Genomic DNA, 17077 nt, shown 5'->3' on the forward strand with positions numbered 1-17077 from the left:
TTCCAAGATCTCCACTCTAAATTTCGGAAGTAATTCTGGGGTTTAAGATTTCTTTGAATTTCTGCCAACAAAATGAATTTTCATATAGTTTTCAAAAGATTTATTCTAAGAGAGCCTGGTGGCTCGGTCATTTAAACATCCAGCCTTTGATTTCAGTTCAGCTTGTGAGTCATGAGAGTGAGCCCCACGTGTGGCTTCGTGCTGGACATGGAGCCTGCTTGAGATTCTCTGTCTCTCCCTCTCCCTCTCCATGCCCCTACCCCATGCACATGCTCTCTCTTTCTCCCTCAAACAAACAAACAAACAAAAAGACTTATTCTAGGAATTAAACTTTGAAATTAATCTTTGTAAATTATCTGAAATGTATTCTATAGGCAGAAATACAACTTATTCTTTATATGTCATATATTTTCTATAATTTATACAAAGATTATAGAAAGAATTTATTAGGAGATTGAAGCTTATTCTAAAGGAGACAAATATGAATTATATAATATGTCATTCAACCATATATTATTAAATACTATTATATAAAATGAGCACCCATATAATCTATAATACTCTTAATTATACTTAAAATTTTTAAATATCCTGAAGTGTGATGTTTTCTTGCAGTATTATAGAAATTTATCTTTTTGTGGATTTAATTTTGAAGTTAAAAACTATGCTGCCAGAAATTGTTCTCTCTAGATTTTTGTAGCCTTTGGGATCTCACGAGCAGTAAAGTTTTTGTATTTAAAATTTTTAATTTTGTGGGGGCGCCTGGGTGGCTTAGTTGGTTAAGCATCCGACTTTCGCTTAGGTCATGATCTCGCAGTTCATGGGTTCCAGCCCCGCGTCGGGCTCTGTGCTGATAGCCAGCTCAGAGCCTGGAGCCTGTTTCAGATTCTGTGACTCCCTCTCTCTGACCCTCCCCTGCTCATGCTGTCTCTCTCTCTCTCTCTCTCTCTCCTAGAAATAAATAAAACATTAAAAAAAAAATTTAAAAAAAAATAAAAAAAATAAATAAATAAAATTTTTAATTTTGTGAAAAGAGTAAGAGGACCGACAGAGGCATCTGAGTGGCTCAGTTGGTTAAGCATCCGACTTCAGCTCAGGTCATGATCTCACAGTTCGTAGGTTTGAGCCCCACGTCGGGCTCTGTGCTGACAGCTCAGAGCCTGGAGCCTGCTTTGGATTCTCGGTCTCCCTCTCTCTCTGCCCCTCCTCCGCTTGCAGTCTGTCTCTTTCTCTCTCAAAAATAAATAAACATTAAAAAAAATTTTTTTTAAAGAATATGAGGACCAACAGATACTGGCCATCTTCTCATTTGCATTGGCTAAATATGGACATTGCATAAAAAATACAAGCTTTCCACTATTATATCATAAATAAGGGGCATTTCAAAACAAATATTCATAAACTCTCAATTCTACTGTAAAACACACCCTCTTAAATATATGCATTGATCTGTCTGGAAAAGTCACTACTTTACCTGTTTTTCACGTATCTCCATGGACCTGTCAGAGCTTTATTATGATCCAGCCCAGGTGAGAAGCCTGTATCCTGGAGTACAGTGTGGACAGAGATGTGTAGTCCTAACTGATGAAGAAATGGACCTGAAGCATGTATTGATTATTGTTGACTAAGTACTAAATTGAATACTTAAGAGTTACAGAGCACTGTGCAAGACCTTAAAGGAAAGAATAGCTAACCATCCATTGCAGATCATTCCCTTCACTAAAAGAAAGGGCTTGGATTAGGTGATTCTATGGGGGGCCCTCCCTAGCATTAGCATTGTTTTTCCTTTTGTCTGTAACCCTGACCTTAAAAGCTGTTTTGGTATAATTCATTAAAATACTTTAAAGATAATTTAAATTAGTTCATTGTTGATGAATTTATTTAAAGCATAATATTTCTACATTGACTGTAGGAGGTTAGAAAATACAACAACTGGCTGTAGCGACGGTATGATTAGTTTCTCCTTAGACTCAGGGAGACAGTGGACTCCTGTTGAGAAAGTGTCAGCCCGGAACTCGGGATGCACCGAGTGAGGCAGAGTGATAGATGTAATCTGGTCTGTTGTCCACAGCCTTCCCCACAGACGAGGAAGTCCTGCTTATAACATGGGGTCCACAGTGAAGTCTGGATCCCAAGGAAAATCAGAATTTACCTTAACTTCTCTAGATTATGTTTGGACAAACTCAGGATCTCTACAGGGCAACAAGTTACTAGTCATGCGATCAAGTGTATTCCGAGAAATCAGAATAATATTGATATGAAGCCGACTAATAAAATGGGTTTTCCTAATAGGGTATTATTAATCAGCATCGAATTACATTGTTCAATGTTACAAAGGTGATATGACCAAAAATATATTAGTTGCTATATGTAACATCCTTAAGTAAAAGAGTCTTTGGTCATTTTTTAAAAAATGGAAACTATTTTCACTGCTAATCATTCAAGTACCTGAGAGTGAACTCAACAAGGTCAAGAGCAAAACTTCTGTAGCCTGATTCAGGCTGCCAGAATGGCGTCATTTCCCAGGCTCATCTCAGACAGCCCACGCAAACTAGAGTAATTCTTGGCCAGCTAGAGATAGGCACTTGGTGTTTTACATTTATTTTTGAGAGAGAGAGCCAGACAGAGTGCGAGCAGGGGAGGGGCAGAGAGAGAGTGAGACACAGAATCCGAAGCAGGCTCTGGCCTGTCAGCACAGAGCCCAACACAGGGCTCAAACTCAACTGTGAGTTCATGACCTGAGATCATGACCTGAGCAGAAGTGGGATGCTTAAGGGACTGAGGCTCCCAGGGGTCCTGGTGACTTGTAATTCTCATGCAAATTCTGCTCTGAAATTGTTTTACAAAATAGGTTATTCTGTTAAACTCCTTCTGAAAAGTAAGAAGTTTTTCTATAGACAGCACTACTCATTTTTTTTTTTTATTTTAAGGCAATGAAAAGAATTAGCTTAATGACGATGCAATTTTTAAAGAGCTGAGTGCTAATTATAGGGACGTGTTAGGTAGTTCACTGACTTTTGTGTCTTTAGCAATTCTTTTTATGGTTATATGTAAAAGATAAAACCAGGCCTATGCTATAACTTTTAGAATTGTGTGCCTTGTCATTTTTCTCTGCCTTTGTCATTGAGAATGTGTATTAGGTGTTCTTATATGGATATTTCAGAGACACTTAATTCTCATCATAAAAGTTTGAATGTGACAGTTTTTGTAGCTATAATGGTGCCAGCGTCTGCTTCTCTGCGATCCTTTTCTTATATTTGCTAATTCCCTTTCAGAGAAAGCCGTGTATACCTTTGGACTGGGACAGTTTGGTCAGCTGGGTCTTGGTACTTTTCTTTTTGAAACTTCAGTACCCACAGTCATTGAGCAAATTAAGGATCAGAAAATAAGTTCTATTTCCTGTGGAGAAAATCACACAGCTCTGATAACAGGTACATATGAGAATTTCTGTTACATAGTTCTAGAACTGGGTATGCTTTAGTACAAAATAAAAACTATGTGGAACAAATGTATCTAACTTAGGCAAAGGAATCAATAACTGAGACAATGAAAGCTCTTGTTTAATATGCCAAAGTGTGAAGCTGTAAACTCTTTTTTAATATTGGTTCAACTTAAAATCAGTGTAAATGATCCAAAGATTTAGAACCTCAAGACAAGTCAGTGCTGTCAGAGGTAAGACTGTAGAATTATACTTGGCAGAAAGCTGGAATCTTTTAGAAACTGCATCAGTTTGCAGGCTCTTAACTCCGCTCAGGACAGAGGGAAAAGTCTTACAAGAAAGAACTTACTTTAAAACAATCTCCATGTTCAGCTGGACACAGCTATATTCAGGCCAAGTCAGTTCCTATGAAGCTTTTGCCACAAGGAGGCGTTTTCAGGAGTGCCTCTGCTGCTTTCTCCACAGTGATGAAAGGGTGCCTCAAAGGCCGCTAAGTGGACACCTGAGTCCTCGAGATCTTCCGCTCTGTACTTTCTCCATTATCCATGGAGATACTGCTTTGCACCTACTTCTCAACCGTAGAAACTATGTGCTGCTAATACGGACTCAATATAAGATTCTCCTCTAGAAATGACTGCCTTCCTTTACCTGTAGATAATTGATATACTCCACAATTGTAATTGCTCTGGAATGAAAAGCTCTGTAATTTCACTATTTCCAGTTCACATTTCTATCTGAAAATGAAGTGAGCATAAAAAGGCAGAAATCATACAGCGTTTTGAAATAAACCAGATAGTGGTATTTCCATATTTGTTTCCTTCTTTCTAAAAAAGCTACTGCTAAATGGAGCTCATCTCATGGTACCTAGTTGGGGGAACTAGTAATCTGCAAATACGATGTATTACCATACACTGTTCCTTCTTCCCCAAAGAGCCTTTCAGAAAGAACTACCTGCCCATTTTCAAGTATCAATGTCCTTGTCAATGTAGCATGAAAGAGAACTATATAGGACATAAAGAATTATTATTCATATGTATCCCTTACTGCAGGCTCTTAATGTCCATTTCCCTGTCCTTATTGCTGTTTTTCATCAACTCTAAATTGCCATTGATGGTAAATACATAGTTTTTATGGATCATCTAACATACAGTTAGATTATTTGGTTAAACTTTGATACTACCTTTCCTCCTGATGGAAGAAGTCATAGCCCAAATAATTGAACATTCAGTTGGTTTGCCTATTTGCTCATGAAGCCTCCTCAGGGGAGAGGTGTTATGCATTGTTTTCCTTCCAGGACTAGTGAGAGGTGTGCAGTGAGTTATCTGTAGCTTCTTGCCAGTTCCCCATTATGTAGCCAGCGGCTTATGTTTTAAACAGCTCTCAAGCTGGAAGTACAATCAGGTAGCTTGGATCAGAGTTTATTTTTTCTGGCTATAGATCATCAAGTTAAAACACAAAGCCTAAAAAGCACTTTGGATAAGGAACTAAGGAGTCCAAAGAAGAAGAAGAAGGGAAAAGGATGATAAGGAGTGTATCTAAAGGAAGGAAATTAGCTAATATTAAGTATTATTACAAGAGTCTAAGTTTGGGGTCTAAATGCTGGTTATTGCCTATTTATGGGGAATCTGTCTTTTGTATTAATTTTTGAACTTGACACTTTACTGCATAATGTTATTATTTCTCATCACTTTTCATTTAGTTCTCTTGAATTTTCTTAGGATGACATTACTTTGCCATCTTAATTAGAAGTTCCCAAATGAGATCTTACCATGTCCTAGCTCAAAACCGTTCATTCACTTTGTTGCCCTTAAGACAGAGTTTACAAATTCTTAATACGAACTAATAGGATCCTCTGTGGTGTGGTTTCTTCTAACCTCTTCAGACTTACCTCCTACCACTTGTTGCCTTTCAGCTTCTTGACTGTGTTACATTTTCTCTTGATTCAGAGCCTTCAGATGTGCTCCTTTCTTCCAGCTAAAACCCTAATTGTCCTTTAGGTTTCACTTTGAAAGCCCTTCCTAACCCCCACACTAGAAGGAAATCCCCTCCTATGCACCCAGCCTGGCCCCCGTTCCTTCTGCTTCCATGGCATTTTCCCCCACCAAAGGGAGAAGATGTGAAGGAGGGCTTGAGAAGAGGAGTGAAGGTTCAGAATAGCTGCTGTGGCAGTGGGTTAACTGGACAGAAGCAGCCAGGTGATTCCTCATTGTCATGGGCCCAGCTACGGAGGGGTCCTCAGTTATTGGCATAGGGACCAGTCCGCCTGGTTGGTTTATGGCACATCCTTCAGTGGCATTCTGCCACCCAGGAGCTGAATTAGTAAGAGAGACAGTTGGATCGATCTAAGCCAGTAGTTCTCCACTGGTGGTGATTTTATCCCCCAGGGACACGTGACAGTGTCCGGAGACATTTTTTACTGTCCCAACTGCAGAGGCAGGGTGTTTTCTGGACATTTAGTAGGTAGAAGCCATGGATGCTGCTAAACACCCACAAAGCATAGGATGGACTGCACAGCCAAGAATTCTCTGACACCAGATGTCAGTAGTGCCAAGGTTGAGAAGCCCTGATGTAATCAATGAGCTGAGGGGGAAAAAATAGATTGTATTGTAACATAGGGGATCAGAATACAAAAATCTCCTTCCCCTTGAGAATCTGGTGTCCTTCACAAGAGCACTTACACTGGGTTGCTGCTGTTGCACACAGTGCCTCGCACGACCAGCTTTAAATTCACAAACCGCCACGGGCTTAGTGATTTTTCTCAGAGTATCTATTGCCTCACGTTATGTGCAGGACCACAGAGGCCACATAGGGTGTAGAAATAGTGAATCAGAGTAAAATCGGTACAGAATTTGAGGGAAAAATCACAATTGCAATGTAAGTAAATATACTTGTCTATTTACAAGTAGATCCATATAAGTAAGACTTTTATAATCCTCTCTCTCTTTTTTTGCATTTTAGATATAGGTCTTCTGTATACTTGTGGAGATGGTCGATATGGAAAATTAGGCCTCGGACTGGAGAACTTTACCAATCAGTTCACTCCCACTTTGTGTTCTCATTTTTTGAGATTTATAGTTCAGTTGGTAAGGGCACCACATTTGCCTGTTTACATTTTCATATTCCAGTATTTGAGTTTTGGTATTTCATAGAAGCTGAGTAATTTTATATTTGTATAAAAGAATACCATGGCTATGTCTAATCAGTATACTCATTTCCTAAAAGCTAAACGTCAGACATCGTGCCACTTGGAAGATCTGTCCCTTTCCTATTTGCCCTCCTTTCCGCATCTTCCTTTTTGCCCTGATCAGGACTCTCCTGCTTTATCCTCCTGTGTCTCTCTAGAGAGCTGGAAGTGTCATGCCTGGAAGCTTCCTGGCCGCCTCCAGCACCCAGCAGAGTGTCTGACAGTACTCAGCTGTCAGTATGTGTTGAATTAGCTATTACTGAGACTTATTTGAACTAATAATAATTTCGGGGCGCCTGGGTGGCTCAGTCGGTTAAGCGTCCGACTTCGACTCAGGTCATGATCTCGTGGTTCCTGGGTTCAAGCCCCACGTCGGGCTCTGTGCTGACAGCTAGCTCAGAGCCTGGAGCCTGTTTCGGATTCTGTGTCTCCCCCTCTCTTTGCCCCTCCCCTGCTTGTGCTCTGACTCTCTCTCTCAATGTAACAAGTAAACATTAAAAAAGAAATAATAATAATTTCAAAATATTATGAAGTGAAGGTTGAGAGTATGCTATTCTTGTATCCACCACATGGAACACTATAAAGATACTAAAAATCTGTGTATCGCAAATGCTACACAGTGGTGGTTTAGGCATTTTACTGAAAATCAGCTATTTCTGAAAATCCTTTGAATGTTGGTTTCATTTTTTATCGCTCCACCATTGTGTGTGCTTACTTTTCGCTCTAAGGACTTTGAATCATTAAAATTAAAAAGTATTCACGTAAAGAAAAGAGTTTGGAGATACAGTTTCTCCCAGAGACTGATTTATGCTTGGATCACTTTTTTCTAAGTAGAACTTCGTGGAGTAATTTTTTCAAGATGTTAGTGTTGCTTCCAAATTAAAATAACATTCCCTAACCTGTGAAGAGAAATGTAATGTGCCAGATAGTTTTTTCTCTATACTCTATTAAATTGAAAGTAAAATGGTACATTAAACTTGTTCTCATTTTCATTTGTAGTGTTTAAAGAATATATATATTGTCATTCATATGCGTGTGTATAACTTGGCGGGGAGGGGCAGACAGACTGCCTAGGAAGTCTACCATTAAGTAAACGTTTTGTGGCTGAAAACTGTTAAAAACCCATTTGCATTTGAAGCCAATGCTGATTGATTGATTTATCTGTGGATTTTTTTTTTTTTTTTTTTTGCTGTAGGTGGCCTGTGGTGGATGTCACATGCTAGTTTTTGCCGTTCCAAGACCTGGTGGGACAGAAGAAATTGAGTTACAGGGAATAAAGCCTCCTTGCTTCCCTGCAGTGCCTTCTCTGCCCTTCAACAGTCTAACCTCAGGAAACACTCTGCACAGAAGTCTATCAGCACGTGTGCGGCGAAGAGAGAGGGTATAAAGTTGTGGCCAATTCTCTATCACGGCACTACAAAGAAAACAGAAAAAAAAATCATTTTCTTTTTAAATCAAAGAAGGGTCTTTTTAGACACATTTACAAAATAAAGTTGTTAGCGTTGCAGGCTTACGAACTTGAAGCAAGTTCAGAGTCAAGCTCTGACACACACAAATGAGAAAATTCAAATGCTCATGGATAACCTTGACTTCTAGAGCACGGATACAATGCAAGGATACACAGCATCATTTTAGAGGCCTCTCTTAGCTCTTCACATCTAATGCTGAATTGTTTTCTCACCTCTATGTCGATTGACTTGTACTTTGCTTTTTATCTGTTAGCTATATACCTCGTGAGGCGTAGAAGGTTCTACATTATAAACAATGAAACGTGGGAAACAGAAATAAGGACTTCAGTTTGAGATAGGGCATGTTCTTTCTCATTGAAATTTCAGGGTTTTCATTCAGCTTTAAAATCATTATTTCAATGGCAATATTTTAAAAAAAGAAAATGTCAAATAAATTTTAAAGGAGACATTCCTTTTTTAAAAAATTAAGTTCCAAAACACATTCCTTTTGAAGTAAAAAGGTCAAGTTTGACTTTTTGTTATGAAAAAGTGTATATAGAAAGATTGAGAAATATCCATATTTTGGATTTACTGTTTTTGTTTGAGTCTCATGACCGATTTTTTGCTTCCTAGCAGAGAAAACACATATACACTTTTCCCCATCATGTGAAAAACAGGCTTCTAAATTAACAATTTAGAGCAATTTAGATACAGAGATACAGAACAAACCATTTTTGGCTCCTTGGGGATTACTTAAACATGAATGTGGGACAGTGGGCAACTTTGAAGTCTCTTTCGTAAATATTTTTAGCACCTGGAGCGTAGTTTATGTCAATCTTAAATACATACTCTCATCTAACTGTTTAATCTGTTTATTTTAAAGGAGAAATCGCCCGACTCTTTTCGAATGACACGAACACTACCTCCACTTGAAGGGACTCCTGTGCTACCCGTTTGCTTTCCCCCCATCCCGGTTCCTTTCCATCTGTCTCCAATTAATCTGCCAGAGAAAATGATACCTAAAGAGGACAGTTTCATGCAGCCCATAAAGCCCATGCGCATGCCAGGTAACATCTGACACTCCGCAGGCTCGCATAAGAAATGTGCCGTTGTTTTCGTGGTTATCATAAGATGTTTTCTTCCTAGCTAGAGGCTGACATCTCTCATTTGAGCTCAAGCCCAGCAGTACTCTCACAAATACAAAGCATCGTAAGTGGCCTTAGAAACCCCATGTTGTAATAATAGCATATTTTTACGGAGCAATGCACAACATACATAGTGCCTTCTCTTTCAGCATCTCCTTTAAATCCCAGAGCAACTCCACGAAATAGGTAGGAGTTAATCAGTTCCTTATTTTTACAGATGAGAAATGCAAGACTTCAGGAGACTGAGTGACTTGGCCACTGTCACTCAGCTTATAAATGAAGTGAGCAGGATTCGAATATGGGTCTTCTGGACCAATGTGAAGTCCTGCATTTAGATAGTATAACATAGTGGTTAAGAGCATGGGGTATGGGGTTAAATTGATCTGGAATAAGATGTTCGCTCTGACATTTATTAACTATGTGACTTACTTTGGGAAAGCTACTTAATTTCTCTGAGACTCAGCTTCCCTGTCTTTGAAATGAGTCTAATACAGCTTTAGAGAGTGACTAAGATTAAATGAGATAAGGTATATGAAATACTTAGCATTGAGCCTAGCACCTCTAGGAAGCTCTTTGTAAGGATAGTCATTCATATTATTAACACCTCTACCTCACTGTCTATTAGATATACATTTTATTTTATTTTTTTGTTTTAAATATGTATTTATTTTTGAGAGAGAGAGACAGTGCAAGCAGGGAATGGGCAGAGAGAGAAAGGGAGACACAGAATCTGGAGCAGGCTCCAGGCTCTGAGCTGTCAGCACAGAGCCTGACGTGGGGCTCAAACCCACAGACTGTGAGATCATGACCTGAGCTGAAGTCGGACACTTAACTGACTGAGCCAGCCAGGTGCTCCTATGTTTTATTTTTTTAATGTTTGTTTATTTTGAAATAGTAAAGCGCGAGCAGGGGAGGGGCAGAGAGAGGGGGAGAGGAGTACCAAGCAGGTTCCGTGCTGTCAGTGCAGAGCCCGACATGGGGCTCCATCTTATGAATCATGGGATCATGACCTGAGCCAAAATCAAAGAGTCAGACGCTTAATTGACTGAGCCACCCAGGTGCCCCCATGTTATATTTATTTATTTTTTTTTAAATTTTTTTTAATGTTTTATTTATTTCTAGGAGAGAGAGAGAGACAGCATGAGCAGGGGAGGGTCAGAGAGAGAGAGGGAGTCACAGACTGAAACAGGCTCCAGGCTCTGAGCTGGCAGTCAGCACAGAGCCCGACGCGGGGCTCGAACCCACGAACCGCGAGATCATGACCTAGGTGAAAGTCGGACGCTTTACCGACTAAGCCACCCAGGCGCCCCTACCCATGTTATGTTTTAAACTGTAATCCCAGCTCCTTGGCTACATACTCCTCATATAAATAATTTTGTGTACAAACATTTGTGTATCTTAAGAGCGTATATATGTTAATACTGGGAATATGCTTGGATAGTAGGGGCAGGGCAAGAAGCCAGGACCCGAGAGATCAGAGTCAGCAATAGGTTTGGAAATAAGACAATTTGGGCATCTGGGATTAAGAACCATGGCACAGATAATTTTTGGTATCTTTGGAATCAAGAACCTAGAGGGAAGTTGAGGTCATAAATGCCAGACCTGTATGCCACGAGAATAGAATATTATCTACAGCTAGGACCTTGGTAATGAGCTGTTTTCTTGCATCTCGTACACAACTTTTGTATGCTTCCTTTTGAGATAAGAGTCCCTGGCACCATATACGGAAAAAGCTGTGTCCGACAACAGTATGTACAAGGAAAAGAGAAGTTTACAGTTTGGGGGAAGTTGTTTCCCACCTCAAGAGATTTGAATGTGAACATACATGGAATTTCGTAGCTAGATCCAAAGGAAAAGCGATCCCTTATCTTTTTGTGGCTATTTGCTAAAACTGTCTTCAAAGTATTCTGAAAGTTATACCTAACATATAATGTGACATTTTCTAAATTATTTGCAGACTTCAGTGTTTATGGAGGAGGTAGGAAGGCCAGGGAAGATCTTGCTGAGAAGGTAACATTTAAGCTAAAACATAAAGGATAAGAAAGACAGCCACGTGAAGAGAGAGGATAATATGCATTTGGGGCAAAGAGAATAATAAATATAGGCAAAGGTTTGGAGGCAGTTTATAAGAAAAGGAAGGAAGACCTTTGGAGCTGGAGAGTGAGGGAAAAGGCTAGACAAGGTGCCAGAGAAAGAATGGGAAAGCATTCATGACTGTAGGCCGTGAGAAGCCTCTTTGATTTGAGTGTTTTTCTTAAGTGCAATAGAAAGCCGTTACAGGGTTTTAAACAGTGGACTGATGTGCTCCAATCCAATTTACATTTTAAGATGCTCCTTCTGCCTCTCTATGGATTGTAGGGAGGAACGACTGAAGGTGGGAAGAATATTTAGCAGCCTTTTGCAAGAGACATCAGTGTATGGTCCAAGGTGTTTGCTGTGGAGACGGAGCGAAGGGGGCAGATGGGAAATACATTTTAGACATAGAGCTAACTGGATTTGCTCACCGTATTAATGGATGACACATAGATGTGAAGGAAAGGGAGGAATCAATGATGGCTCCTGGGCAAGAGGATGGTTGGCAGGCTTGAAGAAAAAATGAAAAATAGAGCTTGAGACCCCTGTGAGACATCCAAGCAGGAATACCGAGCAGGCAGTTGAAGATGCAAGCCTCAAGTTCAGAGGAGAGGTCTGAACTAGAGAGAGAAATTTGGAGCCCGACAACACACAGATGGTATTTGCAATCCGTGGGACTTTGTGAAAGCACCTCATAGGTAGAATCACTTATTAGATAGAGAAGAGAGCCCAGGATTTGGCCCTAAGAACATCTCACATTTAGAGAGTATGGGAGGAGGGCCAGCAAAGATGTTCTGTCAGCCAGCAGGGTAAGAGGAGAGAAATCAGGAGAGCATAGGGTCCTGAATTCAAAGCACTGCTCAGAGGTCAAGGCGAAAGCTTGCAGAGGCATCCCGTGGATTTGGCATCATGGAGAATACCCGTGATCTTGACACAAGTAGTCCCAGGGTAAGATGAGGGCAGAAGCTAGAGGGTTAAGAGTTGAGGCAGGAATGGGAAATGAGGAAGTGAAGAGGAGATGGGGTGTGTAGATAACCCTTTGGCGTAGTGGTCGTGAAGAGGAGCAGAGAAAAGGGCTGGCAGTTAGAGGGAGATGTGCGTTCAATGGGAAATACCAGAGCATCTTTGTATGCTAGTGGACACGAGCCAGTTGTCCCAGACGGATTGGTAGCACATGACAACGACAGTCCCCAGAATGCAAAGCTTTTGAGAAGAGTGGGGCTGGCATGCTGAACAATCTTTGTAAGCTGCCGGAGTGCAGCCCCGGCTGGTCCAGGGGTCCCTGAAGGATGGACAGTGTCGGCGAGGGAGGGATGAGAGAGGCGCGAGATTCTTTCCTGTCACCAGCCAGGCCTCTCCACACTGAGACTCAACTTTATTTTATGGTTTAGTGTTTGAGGGATGGCGCAGAAGTGGCATTCTGATGATCAATCCTTTGATCACTAAAGATTCTCCAGAACATTGATATGCAAAAGGTATGGGGAACAGCCCAGAGGCGGCATTAGCATAGTAAAGGCAAAAGTTAGTTCTTTGTGAGTAGGGGCCAATAGCCTGTTTATCGATTAATGGGAGGTATTAAGAAACACAGGTCTTTCAGGAATGCAGTGTTGCTCCCATAACCACAAAAGGAGTTCCTATAGTAAGTTCCTTCACAAAGTGCAGTTGGCACATCAAGACCAGAATGAATCACTCCTAATACCAATCAACAAGGTGACTTGGGGGTCAGTGCTCAGTTGGTTGGGGGTGGATATCGGTTGCCATCTTATGGTAAGAGTCCGTGCAACTTACCTTAACCTCACAAGGAGTTCTTTCTCAACGTATGAGTTCAGAAATGGTTCCCAACAGTAAGAAGGAAAGACACATCCTGTATTTTAACAGGAAAATGGAGCTAAATGTGTACATTTGTTGGTGGGAAGATAAGGCAGATCAGGTCTGTTGACTTCTATTTTCTCAGTCAGGTATAAGGCAAAGCTTAAATGATCTACTGTCTGTTTTCCAAACCTCCATTCTCTGCCATCTCCAACCTCTCCTGCTTAGCATTTCCTGTGTTAACCTTCCTCAGGCATGGTTCAGTTCCTATCTGTTCCAGTGTCTTCTGATAATCCTTAATATTTTTGAAAATAAGTATAAGTTTCCCCATATAACACCAACCCACTTTTTAAGCTTCATCTCTCAATAGTCTTTTTCTTAAAGCCTTAATTTAGGTCACAGGTCTGTAAACCACAGCTCATGAGCCAAATCTAGCCAGCTGCTTATTTTTGTAAATAAAGTTTTATTGGAACCCAGTCATGCCATTCCTTTATGTATTGCCTACGGCTGCTTTTCCACTACAGAGACAGAGTTTGAGTCATTAGGACAGAGACTATATAGCCACAAGGCCTAAAATGTTTGCTGTGTGGCCTTTTACAGAAATAGTTTTCCAGCTCCTAATCTTGATTAAACTGACCTCTTCACAGTCAGACTTAGTGGAAAGGCTGTTGAAGTCAAGCCAGACCTGAGATTGACACTTGGCGCTTAAGTAATCATTTGTGAAATGGGTTATGCTACTTACCACTCGTTGTCACGGAGATCACTCGACATGTATGAAGGCGTGTGCTCCCAGAACATGGAAAGCCAATAGTACAAGCCATTCTGCCACTTCTCCTAGCGCTGGGCTGTCTTTTCTTCTCCGTCTGCCTCCTCCTCCACCTCTCAGAATTCTACTCACTTCCCTGCACCCATTTAGTGAAATATTTCCTGATTCCCAACATTTGTGTGTGATTTCTCATGCCAGTATATCACATATTTTATGTTCCCTTCTAGACTGTACGTTCATGAAGAACTAGCAGTTACTTAAGTTGATTATCTCCCGCACAGTACCTCGCATGGGAATAAACACAAACTGGTTATTTGCTCATTGGAATTGAATGTATTTACAAGGGAGAGATCAGTGGGGAATGGTGTTTTTAGTGAAGACTGCATTCAGGAACTCCTCTCAACTACGAATGCGGGTGCTAAATGTGGGTATGGTGAATGAGAAAAATGTAAGGTCAAGTAGAGCTCATAAGTCTTTTTTTTTTTTTTTTTTGATGTTTATTTTTGAGAGAGAAGGACGGACAGAGTATGAGTGGGGGAGGGGCAAGAGAGAGAGGGAGACACAGAATCCGAAGCAGGCTCCAGGCTCTGAGCTGTCAGCACAGAGCCCGATGCAGAGCTCGAATCCACAAACCGTGAGATCATGACCTGAGCCGAGTCGGATGCTTAACTGACTGAGCCACGCAGTGCCCCAAGCTCATAACTTTTAATGATCTGCTTTATGATGTAATACAGTTTTCCATGCAAGTTTGTAGGTGCTTGTACTAGTCATCTTTTTCTATGTAACAGGTGACTTTAAAACTTTAAAACTTATCTCAGAGTTTGTGAGGGTCAAGAATCCAGGTACAGCCCAGCTGAGGGATTCTGGCTCAGAGTGTTTCCTGCAGTTATGATCGTGCTGTCAGACGGGGCTGTAGTCATCTTAAAGCTCCATTGGGGCCGAAGGATCCTCTTCCATGTTCACTCACGTGGCAATTGGCAGGGGGTTTTACTTCCTCAGCACATGGACTTCTCCCTAGGAATGCTCCTAGCATGGCTTCCCCTGGAGAAAGGGAAGCAAGAAAGAGAGATGGCGGCGGGGAGGGTGGCGGGGAGACCAAGGTGTAAACTGCAATGACATGACAATTATGTCTGCTTTATTTTATTGGCCATACAGATCAATCTGGTAAAATGTGAAAGGGAACAACACAAGGGTACGCATACCAGGAGGATGGGGTCACTGGGGCACTTTTTAGGGGATTGGCCATCACAGTGCTTGATACCTGGGTAGTACTTCTCCCAAAGGAATAGTGTTTGCCCGTTCATATGAATGAAGCAGTTGTTATCATCAGCATCAAAGTCTTTCAACTTTCAGACAGAGACTTTAAAACCTATTATTACTATGAATGAATTCTGTTCAGTTCTGTAAGCATGAGGTTAAAAGACTTTAGTAAAATCATGCCTGCACTTTATATCATGGAATAATTTATTGTCCAGTTGTCTTTCATTTTTCCATTGAAATCTGGTTTTTCCTTTTCCCTTTGAATCAGGTTGTTTTCAAGATAAAATGACCACAGGGAAAGATACAGACATTTTCTCAGCAACAGATTCACAAAGCCTTGGAGAAACTACTGATGTGTTAAATATGGTACTGGTTGTCTTATTTATCTATATAAATATGTTTGGATTTTAGTTCGTCATGTATTCATATGTATGTGTACTTCCTATGTTAAATGCGTCACAAAAGCTTTTGGTTTTGGTTTTGTTTTCATTTTGTTTGTTATTTTTATGTTGCACATTATTTTATTGAGGTATAGGTTTCATACAAATACAATTATTTTCAATCCTCATAACATTAATATGCAGTTGAGAGTTGATTATATTACTGTCTGAACTGTTTTGTGTTAATTTTGTACATACATTAGGATGTGTCAATGTGTAATTCTATAGATAGTATCTGTTCTTTTTAGAACATGTTTTTTATTTATTTCAGACACACATGATGAGCCTGAATTCTAATGAGAAGTCATTTAAATTGTCACCAATTCAAAAACAAAAGGTAAAATATAGAGACTTATTTTCATTATTGTGGGTAAGAACAGTTTAAATTACATTTTTTTCTTGAAAATTTCTAGAAAGTACACATGAAAGATAAGTATTCATTTACTTTAGATTTTTACAGACAGAGGAATACATCGGAGATAGCCTCAATTTGGGTTTGTTCTGTGGGACAGAAAAAGTGACAATTTCATTGCTGAAATTTGCTCTTTGGTATCACCAAGTTGTAACAACAGTATTTTCTTATCATTAAAGGATTATATGGAAGAGAGGCTACTGTTAATCAGAATGATTCTCAGACTTGGGTTGAGTGTAACTTTGGTTGAGTTACCATGCTGATCTCAAAGATCTTTTCTAGCTCTGAAATTGGTTGGTTTTGGTGAAAATATTTGATAATTGTTTTTCCAATGTGTGGAATGGGTTTTAATCTATCAGGAATTGATAGCATAAAACCAGAATTAAAGGTTTGGAACATAATCAGAAACCATGCATGGGTGACAAAGAGAGACTTTTAATGAATAACAAAAGAATAACAAAAGGAAGGGATAGTTTGGTTTTCACAACCCTGTAGAGATAAAGGCCTGCCCCTCACATCCTTTGCTTCTCCTGACTTTTATGACCAGTGAGGTGAAAGGAGGAGGGCTTTGGCAATTAGAAAAGTAAATTAGAGAACTATAAATTGAAGGAAGGAGGCTTACAGAAAACATTGAATTTCCGTTTCCAGTGCCTTTGCCACATTAATAAGCTAAAATTCCTTAATCGAAATCCAGGAGAATCTTGCTGAATTATAAAACCTTAGTGCCAGGCTTCATTTAGTCTTCTCTCTAGTTTACTGAGAGGCGTGGTGAGTAACAGCATTCCTGGTGAATGTGGGAGAGGTGTTGTTATAACACACCAAGGAAGCCCGGTGAATGTTGACTGACTTTACTGACTGACTATACTTCTAAGCAGTTATCTTTCTTGTGTCTTTTCTTCCTCTTTTAGACTCAAGGCTCTGCCTCTTCCTTGCTACTTTACTGTACTAGGGAAATAAAGACACATACATGTAGAAATCATTTTTGGCAACTGGGCCTCCGTCTCTCTTTAGGGCCCTGGGAAGAATTGTGACTTTAAAGAATAGGACCTAGAACAAATGGAAAAGGAAAGCACTTCCTTGTAAACTGAGATATATTTTATA

At 40.2% G+C, this 17077-nt stretch overlaps 1 protein-coding gene across 9 annotated transcripts in view; it reads left to right on the forward strand.

The window, feature by feature from the left end:
- RPGR (retinitis pigmentosa GTPase regulator) overlaps nt 1-17077 on the forward strand; it is a 64882-nt gene that overhangs the window by 14912 nt on the left and 32893 nt on the right. For all 9 annotated transcript variants that reach the window (XM_039256474.1, XM_039256499.1, XM_039256509.1 and 6 more), the window contains exons 8-13: nt 3276-3431; nt 6398-6522; nt 7819-8004; nt 8955-9138; nt 15393-15490; nt 15836-15901. In XM_039256474.1, the coding sequence (XP_039112405.1) occupies nt 3276-3431; nt 6398-6522; nt 7819-8004; nt 8955-9138; nt 15393-15490; nt 15836-15901 (815 nt within the window). The remainder of the gene's footprint in view (nt 1-3275; nt 3432-6397; nt 6523-7818; nt 8005-8954; nt 9139-15392; nt 15491-15835; nt 15902-17077) is intronic.

Source organism: Hyaena hyaena, unplaced genomic scaffold, assembly GCF_003009895.1.
Source record: "Hyaena hyaena isolate Hyena2069 unplaced genomic scaffold, ASM300989v1 scaffold_12, whole genome shotgun sequence".
NCBI classification, from domain to species: Eukaryota; Metazoa; Chordata; class Mammalia; order Carnivora; family Hyaenidae; genus Hyaena; species Hyaena hyaena.